Genomic DNA, 14,020 nt, shown 5'->3' on the forward strand with positions numbered 1-14,020 from the left:
AATAAGTGAACTAGATTGAGTAGACATCGTGCATCAAATCAATTTTTTACTTGTGTATTTTTTTTTTTCCCAAGTCTGAAGATCCAATTTAATTAATTTACTAATTAAAGGTAATTGTTCTTCCTAGACAGAATTGAGAGAGTCAAGTTCTCAAACTCTCACTCAACTATATATAACTGTTTAGTAAAGTGAAACTACTACGTTTTAGGAAGACAAAAAAAAAAATGAAATTGAAGCAGAAGGCTGGCTAGATTATTATGATTGTTATGTTCCCCTTGTCTTGTTATAAATACAGTATATAGGTTAGCTTCATCATCAATGTGGAGTAGGTATGTACTTCTCATCCATCATATACTATATAATTAGCTAGACAATTAGGGGCTATCTAGCCGTAGCCTTATTTATTACGTAATGTTGACCTTGCAATTAATGGAATTGGCCGCTGATTGAATCAACGTTTTGACGCCTCGTTTGTTGGTAAAAATGAAGGATGAAGAGTTCGGCCTTGGCATCGATCATGTCGTCAGCGCCAATAGCATCGAAGACTTTGTCAGGATCATCTTCCTCTTCCTCCTGTTCGTCGAGGTCTTGGAGATTGTTTGCGGAAGCATACTGGCTCATGGTCCCCGATGAGGCTGAGGCCAGGGCATCTAGTGATTTCAGATCGTTTGCTGAAGCGTATTGGCTCATGGTATCCAACTGATCTAGTGATTTGAGATCGTCAGCGGAAGCGTACTGGCTCGCTGCAGAGGGTGACGTGGCACAATATAATGTATTATTATTATTATTATTATTGTCCTGCAGATGCAAAGGGCGCATAGAACCCACCAGCTTCTTCCAATCTCCCTGTTGGGTTATTACCTGAGCAGCTTTCTGCTTTCCTTTTGTACGATGGCGCAATACGAACATTGCAGCTTTGAAGAAGCCGAAAACGCCTGGCGTCTTCGCCTTCTTCTTATTCTGATCGTCATTTCTGTTGTCCTTGATGGCGACCACGCCTTCCGTCATTCTTTGATACGTATTAATTAATTTGCCCTAGCCCTCCCTGCAAAATGCAGGGTGAGTTATGGGAAAAAAAGATTTTGGGTATAACTACCACACTTCTTATGCTCTATATAGGAGGAACATTTCTGTTTTCTTGGCAACATTTGTCACCACAATAAATCATTCAAATTAACACATTATTATTAGGACAACCAAAGGCTTCTATTTTCTACTATACCGGAGTTTTCTCCTCATCAACCAAATGCATAATTGTGTTGTCCTTTTTTTAATAAAAAATGATATATACGGAAAAGAAATAAGGTTATATTTTGTAGAAAAAAATTCGAACATTTTAAATTTTGCAAAAGAAATAAAGCACTTATGCTCTAGATGAAGTAATTATTCGTACCATGTAAAATGACTAATAAAAAATAACTAAAACTATGTGTATTTAAAACTTAAATTAATAAAAGGAATACAAAGATATACAATTTATCAAAGTGGTACCTGACAGTATTGATACTCATTTGGCAAAATTGTACAAGAAACCGAACAAAGTTCATAATTTTCACAACTTGTGAGGATTTCATGTTCATGAAAAGAATAATCTTAAGAAATGCAAATTGCATGTCCAAACAAAAATTCAACTTCATAACAATGCGATCATATCACAGGTCCAAATGGGCCCCTACGTGTGAAAGACAAACTATGGACCCCAAGATAGTATTATAATGGCAGGATAATTAAGAGATTAACAGAATGACCAGATTTCATGCTTTTGGACACTTGTGTGCTGGAATGTTGTGGTTCATTTCTTTTCGACGAACAGAACTGGGGCATATCTCTAAGCATGGCTCTTTAAGAGCGTCATCAACTTCTTGCTGAGGAGGAAGAATCCCAAATTTAAACTGCCAATTAGATTGGGACGGCGTTATGTATGTTTCCATGGTGTTTCTTGTAGACACAAGATTAAATCAGAAGAATCACATGCGTGTGTTGCAAAAACGTCAACTTTTATGATTATGTCAACAAGAAGTGTATTATATCAGCATGTCTTATTTTAGCCTCAATCTTGAGTTCCATTAAACCTCCAAATGGTGTGGATGTGTTACCAATTATATGTTTAAGATGCATGAAGAAATATACTTTTGCAACAGCACCATCACCTGGCCAATGAAAACAGTTACCTGACAGCTATAGTCCGTGAAGTTTGGCTCCATCAGCAATGGAACTCCCATGTGATCCTTGAAGAAAGTCTAAAAGAGAGGCAGAAATGTGATGGCCAGCTCACATAAGAAGCTCAGATAGGGCAAACCTTTTAACATAGTTATACATTTTTAGTAGTCATTAGTTAAGTTCAAGAAGCTAATAACTCTGATAGAAACATCCTAGTTCACACAATTAAGATAATCTGCCTCTAAATTTTATAGAACTCGAACCCTTCGGGATGGCCCAGTGGTTTGGACTTGTGACTTCCATGTTGGAGGTCACAAGTTCGAAACCCCTTGCCAGTAAAAGTAAGGGGTTTGCCTTCTAGGTCGAGCTCGTCGCATCGGGCTTGCCTAGTGCAGGTCACCTCTCCTATGTGGTTTGCGAGCTATTGCATAGGAGTGAGGGTTTTACCTTGTGCGCACCCAAAGGGTAGCGGCTGCGGGTTTCCCTTGTCATCAATTTTTTTTTTTATAGAACTCGAGTTAAGATTTGAGTGCTCTCTAAAAATCCCCCAAGTTAACCTATACACGTACTATTAACATCTTTTGAAAAAGAATGTATGAGGAAAACACCATTATGATAAATAGCATGAAATCTCATTCCGATATCTTTGAACTGAAGTCTATGTTGCTCGGACTCTTCAAAAATGCCAACGGGTGCGTGTCGGATTCGCCAAAAGTAGTGTATTTTTGAAGAATCCGAGACGGGTGCGGCATCAAAAGTGAAGAGTCCGCGCAACTAAGACTGAAGTAATGGATGTAAATTTGACAACTCATGGAAGCTACTGTATAACTCAATCAGCAGCTCCATTACACTAATACATACTCCCTCTGTTCGCCCGGTTTTGACTTGGCACAGAATTTAAGTAAAGAATACTTTGGAATTTTGTGGTCTTAAATTAAAAATAGATAGAATGTACCAAAACACCCTTTAATTTTATGGTCTTAAACAAGCTATGTGGAAAATTGAAATTAAAGTGTTCCCAAAAAATTAAAGGAAAGAGTTGTTCTTTGTGAAACGTACTAAAAAGGGAAGTAAGACAAACAAATTGAACCAGAGGAAGTAAAAAGGAGCATTTGAGGTGAAAGATTTCAGCCCATCAGCTTATTAGAAAGTGTTCACAAAATTATTGCTAAGCTGCTGGCAGAAAGGCTCAAGCTGGTAAAATTGATAAGTTAGTTTTAGAGTGTTGGATGATTTTATAAAGGGTAGGCAGATATAGATGCAACTATGGTGGTTAATGGAAGTTTTGAACACTCAATGACGTTGACGAAAAGATAAGGCATACGACATGCTCCGTATAATCCAGACAGATAAAAGGAAAAAAGAAAATAAGGGGAAACATGAATGAAGCAAATACAGTCTACAATATATAGATTTTTCCCAAGATATGGTTTTTTTATAAACAATTTGCCCACGATATTAAAGCAGCAATCAAAATACTTCACCAGATAAAGAATGACAAAAGTTCAGCACTGCAAATGCATCAGAAAGACCCATTAGGAATTATAATTCTCAATCTAGAAAACTGACCTGTGTAGGGAGTTTACATGTATTAATACATACACCCACACATTTGCTCTCTTCCAAATACTTGCATTTCTCCACAAAAACCTATTGAAACAATTAATTCCAGAAATCAAAATAAGAGTGAACACATTTTAACTAGTGGCAGTCCAACTTGTATAAGTGTAACATGAAGGAATCTCTGATGAAATACAGAGAGTAAGCTAAGGGGATAGAAATACTAACCCCACTCATCAATGAGGAACCATTTGGAAGATCTACGGAATTAACAGCACATGGACCCATAAGCCATTGGCAAGATAATGCAGTCACCCTTGCTTTCAGAAGTATAACAATCAAATGTTCAGATGAGAAGTAGCTACTTAAGGGGAAGAAAACAGAAGAATATCACTCACCGACCATCAAGGCTGCAAATTTACCACTATGTATAGGTGCAACAAGCATCCGGTAGAGCTCCAACAACAAAGGAGGAAATAATGATTTCAATATACGAACCTGTCTGTCACATTATCAAAAATATCCCCACGGCAGTAGAGATATTAAAAGCTACTAGCTCAACAACGTACTTAATTACTCACATTTGGCAACGAATGAAAAAGAAGAAGAAAAGTAAGTTGTTACCGCGGCGTCTCTAGTTTTGGAATTGTCTTGACCAACCGTCAGACGATGCGCCACTTCAATTAGACCCTGGTACCCTGGCTTTTCGGAGTCCCATCCTGTCTCCTATAAAAGGCACCCTATTTGAGGTGAGGAAACGAAGTGGAGTTATGCTGGAGGGTGAAAGGGGTTTACCTGGACCATTTTGTTCCGGAATAAACTAAGGAACAGATTATCAAACACCTTGGGCTTTCTTGCTTCAATCTGGTGGAATGAGCAGAAATAACTTGTAAGAAGAAATCAAATAGTAAGACAGAAAAGGGGGGAAGAGCGTTTCACACAGGTTCTGATGTACTGTTTGAGAAACACGAAACCCGAATAGCGGTTTTTCCATGGTAAACTTTGGGCCAAGCGAAGAGGGACGAGGGCAGAGGAACCATAGCCATCACCGGACTTCCAATTCTATCTTCCTTTCTTTCGCGGTTGTAAAATATACTACGCCCAATCATTATTATTTAAAATTCGTTGTGATATTTTCAATTTTTAAAATATAATACTAATATTTATTTTTTTCTATTAATAATATCAACGATCTAACATTAACATTAGAAATCAAAGGGAATTTATGAATAAAAAGATCAGTAATAATAAAATATGATTGATTTTTGGACAATTAAACCAAAAATTTTAATTTAAATCATAGGGATATTTGCTACATTTTAAGTAGTACTTATTTAGTATGATTTTTTTGATAATGTAAATTTAAAAACATGCATAATTAATATAGGTATAAATTATAAAAAATTATATATTATTTTATTTAAGATAGAAGATGGAATAATTAAAACATAAATAATTAAATTTCATAATTAATATTTATTTAAAATTACATAGTTAGCATATCAAGGTTTTTTAATTTTTCTTTTCATATTTTACCCTCAATATTAATTACTTATTTTAAATCATTTTTCAAAATGTATAATTATAAGTCAATTAATATAAATATCATAGTAAAATAGTCATATTAATTAGAATTTAAAAGGCATATAAAATTTAAAATTAACAAATGAAAGAAATTGGAATGTAAATGGACAAGTGGCCCCAACGTTTTTTACTATGTAAATATTTATAAGCAATACAATTGCAAATGGAGTCTTTTAATAAATAATTACTAATTTTAGCGATACTTTTTATTTATTATCATTTATAGCAATACAATATAAAATCTGCAATATGTATTAAAAGTAAATTAAGTATGCAATATATATGTATTATAACTGTTTTTAAAAAATATATTATGCTTGTTTGGTAAGAAGTTGACACATTATATTATAAGGGGTCGTTTGGTAGAGTGCATAAGAACAATGCAAAATAAGGTGTATTAGTAATGCTTGCATTAGTAGTGCTTGCATTAGTAATACTTGCATTAGTTGTGCCTGCATTATTTCTTATACACTATTTGGTTTGATGTATTAGAAATAACAAATCTTGCATAATTTCTATTAAAAAAATGTATGTTTACAAAAATACCCTTCACACTTTATTTCTTTGTACACTTCCTTTGCAACAAAGGTTTTTGCTAAAACATCAAAAAAAAATTCTTTGCTAAAAAACATTATTTACTCCTATTCTTTTTTTTTTTTCAAATATAAAATTAAATAGTTGTTACAATATTGAAATAAGATTTTTTTTAAAAAAAGAGGAAGATGTCAAACTTCTTCACATTTTTGCCACTATATTTCCCAAACTAAAGTTTACCAGCAACATACTTTGAAGCAATACTTTTTTTTTTGGAAGAACGAACACATTTTATTCTCAAAACTTATAGAACCCAGTTACAGCAAATCAAAAGCATGGAAATGAAACAAGCTAGTCCATTCTATACAATTCCATCAACTATTCCTACACTTTTCTATTTATATAATTGCTCTATCCAGTATCTATCTTTACACCTATGCTTCCTTTTTAGTATTTCAAAGATTCTCACTTTACTTTCCATTTGTATCTTCTGCAATATCATCTGTGTTCTTGATGCTTCTGATTCCAAACTGCATCATTCCTCGCCTGCCATATATAATATATTAGCGCCGCCAGTATTGCCCATATTTGAAGCAATACTTCACATGCTCAAATTAACGTGTTCCTTGGGATTATTACAATAATGAGGCATTTGATGAATTTCTTCCGAATAATCAAAATGTAACAGCACCACAAGAGTACGAAGGACCACTCAAATTGGAATTTGCCAGCTCCATTATTAGTAGATTCCCAAAATGAATTTCATCCATGGGGTTAAAATTCTTCATCTGTTTTAGATCATAATTCTACAATTCTAGATCAACAAGAACAGCAGGCACAATTGGACTCTCCAATATGTCTAGTAGTACAACTAGACCATGAAGAAGAAGAACAAGAACAAAGAAGAATGACGAAGAGATTGAGAAACAAAGAATTACACACATTGCCGTTGAACGAAATTGTCGAAAACAGGTGAATGAGTACCTCTCTGTTTTCCGTACTCTCATGCCTGAATCTTATGTCCAAAGGGGTGATCAAGCATCAATTGTTAGTACTGTAGCTTTTTTAAAAAAAAAAACAATCAAAAAGAGCCTTTATTGCAGTTTCACACACATCACAATGGTGTATCAGTCCAGGCAAAACCTAAGAGGTAGTGATTTGGAGCCAGTAACGACTTGGGAAAGATGAGCCATATAATTGAGCAGAGATCAATGTAAACATAAATACGCAATCGTGACGTTTTAGCCTTCCAATGGATCACTCTCTTATCACTGATCAATTCTAGATTATTCACACACATTCATCAACTCATAGAGAAATTAACAATGAAAAATAGAGATCAGACAGAGAAATATAAGACATATTAAAGAACTGTCATAACAGCTATATAATTGCATTTCAGAATCTCAAAATTAAATGGCTACACGAGAATTTGAAGAGCTGTAATGACAACTATATAATTACATCTGCACTTAGCATTGACACAAGAGTTGGGATATTTTGATAAAACTTAGTTACACAAAAAGATTTAACATGCTCATGCGCACATTAATAATCGGAGGTGTCAAAAAATGCCACTGTTGTCATACTTTGAAGTGATTTCAAGCAAACATTACTAAACTAGTGTAGCCACTTATATCACAAGTTCACCGTACTTCAAAGTTTATCATGGACAACCATCCACATCATTGTCTGACGATTATGTTCACCCATACGTAAAAATAATTTCATCTTTTTGTCGTCTTTACAGAGAATCATTGCAGCTTTTATACGTTGCTCTGTGGTGTACAACTCAAATGCAGGGGATTCAAGGATAGAATAAACTTGACCACGAACATCAGATCGATCACGATCCCCCATCTTACCCTTAAGAAATGTCTCACTATCATCCTCTACTATTTTTTTCCTTTTCTTGCTTTTCTCTTTCTCATTAACATTAGAAGATGATCTTTTAGCATACTCACCTTGTTTATGACTTTTTCGGGATCCAGCATGTTCATTTTCAGAACCAGTAACATTTTTCTCCTTCATTAAATACGCTAGGTCCAGTGACATTTTCAGCTCTAGTAAATGAACTAGGTTCGGTGAAATCTTCAGCTGTAACAAATCCACCTTGTCCAGTGGCTTCTTCTTCTTCTTCTTCTTCTTCCCAAACTCATGTCATTAGAATGTTGTGGAGCTTGACTCTTTTGAATTTCTTCAGTAGTATCTAGCGGCCCTTCAACAAACTCTCATGTTGCTCTATCCTTACCAAAGATTTCTTCCCAATCCTCAAACAGTGGCCATTTCTTAGTATTCATTTTCTTGGTTTGTGGATCAATCTAGAAAATTAAAAAATAAAATAGAACAATATAATATTAATTAATTGTAAAAGGATCTAAAGAGAGGCTAGATGCTACTGTATATGTGATAATAATAATTTACTTGATCGCTAGTTTAAAGGCACATCAACTATGAATAATTAAAGTAACTAACAAGGAAAGTACCATATGAAATAACAAAAACATATTAATTACCTTTATAAAGTCAATCCAATGTTTTGGATCGTCAACTACTATAGTTCCATCACTATATTGAAATCCCAAACCACTTCGAGTCTTCAACAAAGCTATACTTACATAGCATCTTTTCCAATATCTCATTTTATTTTTGATTTGTGGTTCACCTTTCAATTCACTTCTAGGATGATATTTGTGTATATAACGCTCTAACTCCATCAAGTGCCCTGGTCTAAAGGTTCCATTATCACATCTGGAATCATTAGCATACAACTCTTTATGCCCGTCTAAAAAAGTTTGTTCTTCTTCTGGAATCCATGTCCTTCGTGTTGAAGGTGTTGTGTTGCTTGATTTTTTTGATTTCTTATTTGATGATGTTTGACCATTCATTTTGCCTGTAAGAACTTGTGCGACAGATTATCAAAAAATCAGGAAGAATCAAATATCATAAGATTCACTATAAACTAAAGCATACAACAAAAGAGAAGTGAAAAGTACATAAGGGTGTGCAATTAAGGTCACAAAAAATCAGAAGTTTCTGACAGTTAAACAATTTATACTAGGCCAGTTCTAAAGAGCAAATGAAGTCCAAAAAGGTTCTATAGCTACTAAGTAGCAATATAGTTCAAAATGTAGTAATATATCAATTGTTAAATCTTGCATTCTACATTGATTGAGCCAACTCATCCCTCCAAGTGGTCCACTCCTCTGACGATTCAACAACATCAATATTCTCGTGTTGATACTCCATTTGTTCTTCTATATCAATGTCTAAGGGATCCACTTCCATCTCTCTACGAATGAAATTATGAATCAAGCAACAAGCACTAATGATCCTGTTATGAACCTTAACTGAGTACCATGAAGAACTTCTAAGAATTCCCCAACGCCCTTTTAACAAACCAAATGCCCTTTCAATTACATTACGAGCTCTAGCATGCCTTATGTTGAAAAGCTCTTCTTTACATCGAGGTGATGGATTATCGCCGCGCCAATCCTTTAACCAATATCTATAACCTTGATAAGGTGAAAGAAATCCTTTTCCATTCGTATATCCTCCGTCACACAAATAATAGTTACCTATAATATAAACATATAATTTAGTTACTAGTAGCATTCTTTCTATAATGTAACTTGAAAGCATATAAAAGGCCTACCCTCATGAATTTTCAAACCATTTCTTCGTACTATAACATCTCGTAATACACGACCATCAGCAGCCGAACCTTCCCATCCAGGTAACACATACGTAAAATTGAGATTTCTATCACAAACTCCCAAAACATTAGTTGCTATTTCTCATTTTCTTGTTCTATATCTTGGTTTGTGTTGGATTGGAACTCTAATGGGAATGTAAGTACCGTCTAGTGCACCTAAACAACCCTTTAAGATAAATTATAGTGTTATCTCAAAATATATAATATTTTTCTAAAACTGCATATTTTGTATATAAGTTAAAAGATGCTAAACAACAATTTCACCTACCTCAAACCATCTTCATTGATCTTCAATCTCATCCTCAAGTACCGATTTAGGATTAACAAGTAGCAATGGAGCTAGTTTGAGAATAGCACTCAAGCATTCATTGAAAGCCTGACTTACGCTCCATCTCGATCTAATATAATCAACATTGATGGATCTATTTTTCTCATGATGAGTTAAGATATTTAAAAATATTGCTAATTTTTCGCTGCTTGGCATACTTTTACTATCAGTCAGACCTCCAATATCCTTAGTTAAGAGAACTAAAGTGTGAAAGGCATTTCTATCCATTCTTAACTTATCGATACATACACTACCATTATCATTTATGATATAGTGTAAGTGAGAAATGATTTTCGAAACTCGAACACTCATACGATACCTAACCTCACGTCTGCTTCGACATCGTCTTCTTAGAGAATGACCATAACTAGCCATGAAAAGACAAATAAGGAGAACAAGAACTTGCTGAAACAATATCTCCACAAGAATAATATATTCAATACCTGACAATGGATGAAGATCCATAATAACATGTATATTTGCCATAAAAATAAGAATGAACACATATAAAGCTTTTAAATAAGCAGCTATGTATAATTTTCGACCATATAAAGAGTGAAATAGATGAACTCAAAGAATATTAAAAAACAAGCTAAACCTAAATATCATCATCAGATCTATTAACTTTGGACGAATGACTTTTTCACAACTATTTGCTAAATTAAAATTAACAAAACACTTTGATTGCATTCCAAAATGGTTGGCAAACTCTCAATGTTGATTTTGATAGAGAAAGAATTATACCCAAATTGTGAAATAGAGGTAGAAAAATCAAATAATAATGAAAGATAAGAGTACTAACCTTGTGGAGATGAGCAAACAATGTTTGATTGAGCAGAAGGAAGAAGAAACTCAGTCTTGACTTTCCATTGACAAAGTACAAAGTAGATGAAAAGTTTCTAAAACAAGTACTATGGAAAATATTTTTTTAATAGGCTTTGAGGGTAGTTTTGTAATTATATAATCTAATGCAAGTGTTAAAGTGTTATGTATTACTAATACCTAGAATTTCTTGGTATTAGTAATACACAATATAGTGTATAACTAATGCTTGCATTAGTTATATATGACATAAAACAGTGTACCAAACAAGGTATTACTAATAGACACACCTAATGCATGCACTATATTTCTAATACACTCTACCAAACGACCCCTAAGTGTATTAAAATGTGTGATAAATGTATTATCCATCAATAAAACTTGTATTATATGTGAATTATAAATTGTGTCTTTGTAATATGAATTAAAAGTGTATTATAAATGTATTAAAAGTGATCAAGTGAAAAAAAATGTTACTGCTATAAATGGTAAATATTTTTTATTTATTGTATATTTATGTAAGTTTCTCATTGCAAATTAATAGAAGTGGACCCAATTTTGTTTGAGATGTGAATAATAAGCCATAGAAGTGTGCCCATTTTTGTATGAAATGTGAATATGCAAGCATGTTGACCGAGTGGTGCTTGCTTATTCATATTTGACATAATACATAAATATACCCTTTAACTTGATCTCATTTTATATTTATGCCCTTCAATTTTGAGTGAGCACAAATAGACACTTACACTTGTATAAAATTGGACAAATAGACACATGAGTTCTACGTGTCACTATACACGTAGGACACAAATTTTCATGTAGGATGACATGTAGGACGTTTGTGTCTATTTGTTCAATTTACAAGTTTAAGTGTCTACTTGTGTACACCTAAAATTAGAGGGTATAAATATGAAATGAGACCAAGTTAAAGGGCATATTTATGTATTATGCCTTCACATTTCTTATATGGTAATTCTCATGAAATCACATACATTCAAAATTATCATAAATCTTTTTCTCAAAATAATAATAATAATAATGATAAATTATTATTTGGTTTAAAAATATTCTTTTTCTTAATAATCTAATCCAAAAATATTTTGTGGATAATTATTTGATTAAAAAATATTTAAGTGTTCCTTAAGGATCAAAAAAGTTCTTTTCCTAATAAATTTAGTATTTTTTTTCTTTTTAAACATATTCTATTCCTTATAAATATAAATTTAATGAATAAAAAATGTTTGTTTTAAAATACTTTTTTCTTTTTAAACAAACGTAATTTGCTTTTTTTCCTTAAAAAATTAACTTTAGAGGAAAATAATATGTTTATATAATACCATTATTAACTTTCATTTAAATAACGATAAAAAATCATAATTAAGTTTTTTTGTAAATAGTAAATATTCTTTCCTCTTAGTCTTTGCTGCCATTTGAATTGAAATGTTAGGTAACATCTTCAGCAGTATATTTAGCAAGTAGAGATTCCCAAATCTCCTTTGCTTCCTTATCAGAACAATACACATCAAACAATTCATTAGAAAGAGTACTTAATATTGTGTGCTTACATACCTTATTTGCATAAATCCACTGATTTAGTTGCTTAGAAGCAGATTCCTTCGGTTTTGATTCTGTTAACGCAGACGTCACTCCATACATGTCAAGAGCAGAGAAAATTCGTTCATGCCATCTCTTAAAATTCTGTCCACCAAAAACTTCGACTTTTGAAACATCAGGAAAGTATTTGCTAAAGTTGTGTGAAGGCACAATAGGGGTAATGGTGGTATTATCAGTAACAATAGCAGGTGAATCGTTTCCGTGAACCATGATAACTAAAATATCCTTAAGATTGTTAATTGGAAAACTATTGGAAATCACATAAATCAGCTAGCTTGAGGCGTGCCTATGGCACTGTCCTTAAGGATATTTCACCAGTTAAGGTGTATCCCCAAGATTCAACAAGTTCTTCTAGTACTAAAACAAAGGAACCAGAATCTAACAAAGAATATATTTTTCTTAAGAAAATCCAGCAAATAAAAAAGGAAGAAAAGTTATTTTAATGTAATATCTCATACTCTTCCTTTTGACACACAAAAGTACTATATATAGATATACTAGAAGGGCCAAAGCCCGTGCTTCGCACGGCCCAACATGGTGATTATTAAAGTGGGAGATAAAATGTTCTACATTAAAAATAAATATGTGCCACAATCCAAACAATAGTTCTTAAATCAAGCCTTAAACGTCAAAATCCACCCAAAGTAAAAGGGCACCAGAATTGCCATAAAATCAATTAAAAAACAACACTATCCACCTACATAAAAATTAAATTATCTAGTGTAGCGACATGTAAATATCATAGTGGTAACTCTCCAACTGAAGCTATTCTTTGCAGCCTAAAATATTCCTGTAAGCAGATCTGCATCAGTGGAGATAGTTGCTCCTGTGATGGCAACTACACCACATGTTCACACGAATGATCATCTTGTGTAAAAGTCTGACCTGCACCAAGTATTAATTCCATCGAGGCACTATCTTACTAATCATGAATAGCGTGCCTCTTTCAATTCATAAGTAATCCCAGAGTATATTTCTATTAAAACATTACATTTTATAAATGCAACTTTCATTTATGAATATATTATAAGTTGATTTTTTTTTGCCTAATTCTTATGTTTATTTATATTTGATTTCTCTTAAAATGTTCACTCAACTACTAAATTATATATTTTTAATTAAATAATTTACTACTCACTTAAAAATTATATTTTATAAATTAATTAAAATGTAGATAACTTTAATAATATTTTTTTTTTGCTTTAATAAACTTAAAATAACAATTTTATTTCTAAGCTAAATAAGATGAAAGTTTTATTTTTAAACTAAATTAGATGAAAGTCTTATTTTAAAGCTAAATAAGATGAAAATTTTATTTTTAAGGTACATACAATGACAATTTTATTTTTAAATTAAATAAGATGAAAGTTTAATTTTAAAAACACAAATGCACGACATTGACTACAAGAAAGTCTATGCACCTGTTGCTTGCATGGAGATGATCCGTCTATTGATCTCATTGGCAACACAAATAAAGTGGAAAATCGATCAACTAGATGTCAAATCTATATTTTTGAACTTTGTGTTCAAAAATCATGAAGATAAGGCGTTGATGTTGAAGCAAAGTCTTATATAGGTTGAAGCAAGCTCCACGAGCTTGGAATAGTCGCATTGACCAATACTTTAAAGAGAATGGGTTTACTCGTTGTCTCCATGAATATACTTTTTACATTAAAGTTCATACTGACAGAGATATTCTGCTT

The 14,020-nt window shown here is 32.8% G+C and overlaps 3 protein-coding genes across 4 annotated transcripts; all 3 read right to left on the bottom strand.

Annotated features, from left to right (window-relative positions):
* Positions 1-244: 244 nt before the first annotated feature.
* On the bottom strand, positions 245-4,803 carry LOC102589239 (beta-carotene isomerase D27, chloroplastic). Of its 2 annotated transcripts, none has more exons than XM_015311084.1 (8): positions 4,662-4,803; positions 4,516-4,584; positions 4,345-4,446; positions 4,119-4,176; positions 3,949-4,040; positions 3,730-3,810; positions 2,172-2,240; positions 245-1,892 (listed from the first exon to the last, which is right to left on the bottom strand). In XM_015311084.1, exons 1-8 carry the CDS (start codon positions 4,764-4,766, stop codon positions 1,755-1,757), a joined length of 714 nt encoding a protein of 237 aa, XP_015166570.1. In that variant the 5' UTR covers positions 4,767-4,803; the 3' UTR covers positions 245-1,754. The 2 variants fall into 2 exon arrangements, with proteins under 2 accessions (XP_015166570.1, XP_006352836.2); XM_006352774.2 differs by having other exon boundaries at positions 4,119-4,218.
* LOC107061573 (uncharacterized) lies at positions 427-1,008 on the bottom strand. Its single transcript, XM_015311013.1, has one exon. It carries the CDS (start codon positions 1,006-1,008, stop codon positions 427-429), a length of 582 nt encoding a protein of 193 aa, XP_015166499.1.
* Positions 4,804-7,450: 2,647 nt separating the features above from the next.
* On the bottom strand, positions 7,451-8,984 carry LOC107061584 (uncharacterized). Its single transcript, XM_015311085.1, has 2 exons — positions 8,355-8,984; positions 7,451-8,159 (listed from the first exon to the last, which is right to left on the bottom strand). Exons 1-2 carry the CDS (start codon positions 8,724-8,726, stop codon positions 8,070-8,072), a joined length of 462 nt encoding a protein of 153 aa, XP_015166571.1. The 5' UTR covers positions 8,727-8,984; the 3' UTR covers positions 7,451-8,069.
* Between the last annotated feature and the right edge of the window lie 5,036 nt (positions 8,985-14,020).

This window comes from Solanum tuberosum, unplaced genomic scaffold (assembly GCF_000226075.1).
Source record: "Solanum tuberosum cultivar DM 1-3 516 R44 unplaced genomic scaffold, SolTub_3.0 scf00150, whole genome shotgun sequence".
NCBI lineage: Eukaryota > Viridiplantae > Streptophyta > Magnoliopsida > Solanales > Solanaceae > Solanum > Solanum tuberosum.

Excerpts from the sequence above, each read along its gene's own strand:
- LOC107061573 (XM_015311013.1), bottom strand. The coding sequence starts at position 1,008 with ATGACGGAAGGCGTGGTCGCCATCAAGGACAACAGAAATGACGATCAG.
- LOC102589239 (XM_006352774.2), bottom strand. The coding sequence starts at position 4,766 with ATGGCTATGGTTCCTCTGCCCTCGTCCCTCTTCGCTTGGCCCAAAGTT. Across the intron at positions 4,041-4,118 it reads ATTTGCAGCCTTGATGGTCG|CAAGGGTGACTGCATTATCT; the intron begins GTGAGTGATATT and ends TACTTCTGAAAG. Across the intron at positions 1,893-2,171 it reads TCACGGACTATAGCTGTCAG|TTTAAATTTGGGATTCTTCC; the intron begins GTAACTGTTTTC and ends TCTAATTGGCAG.
- LOC107061584 (XM_015311085.1), bottom strand. The coding sequence starts at position 8,726 with ATGAATGGTCAAACATCATCAAATAAGAAATCAAAAAAATCAAGCAAC. Across the intron at positions 8,160-8,354 it reads ATTGGATTGACTTTATAAAG|ATTGATCCACAAACCAAGAA; the intron begins GTAATTAATATG and ends TTAATTTTCTAG.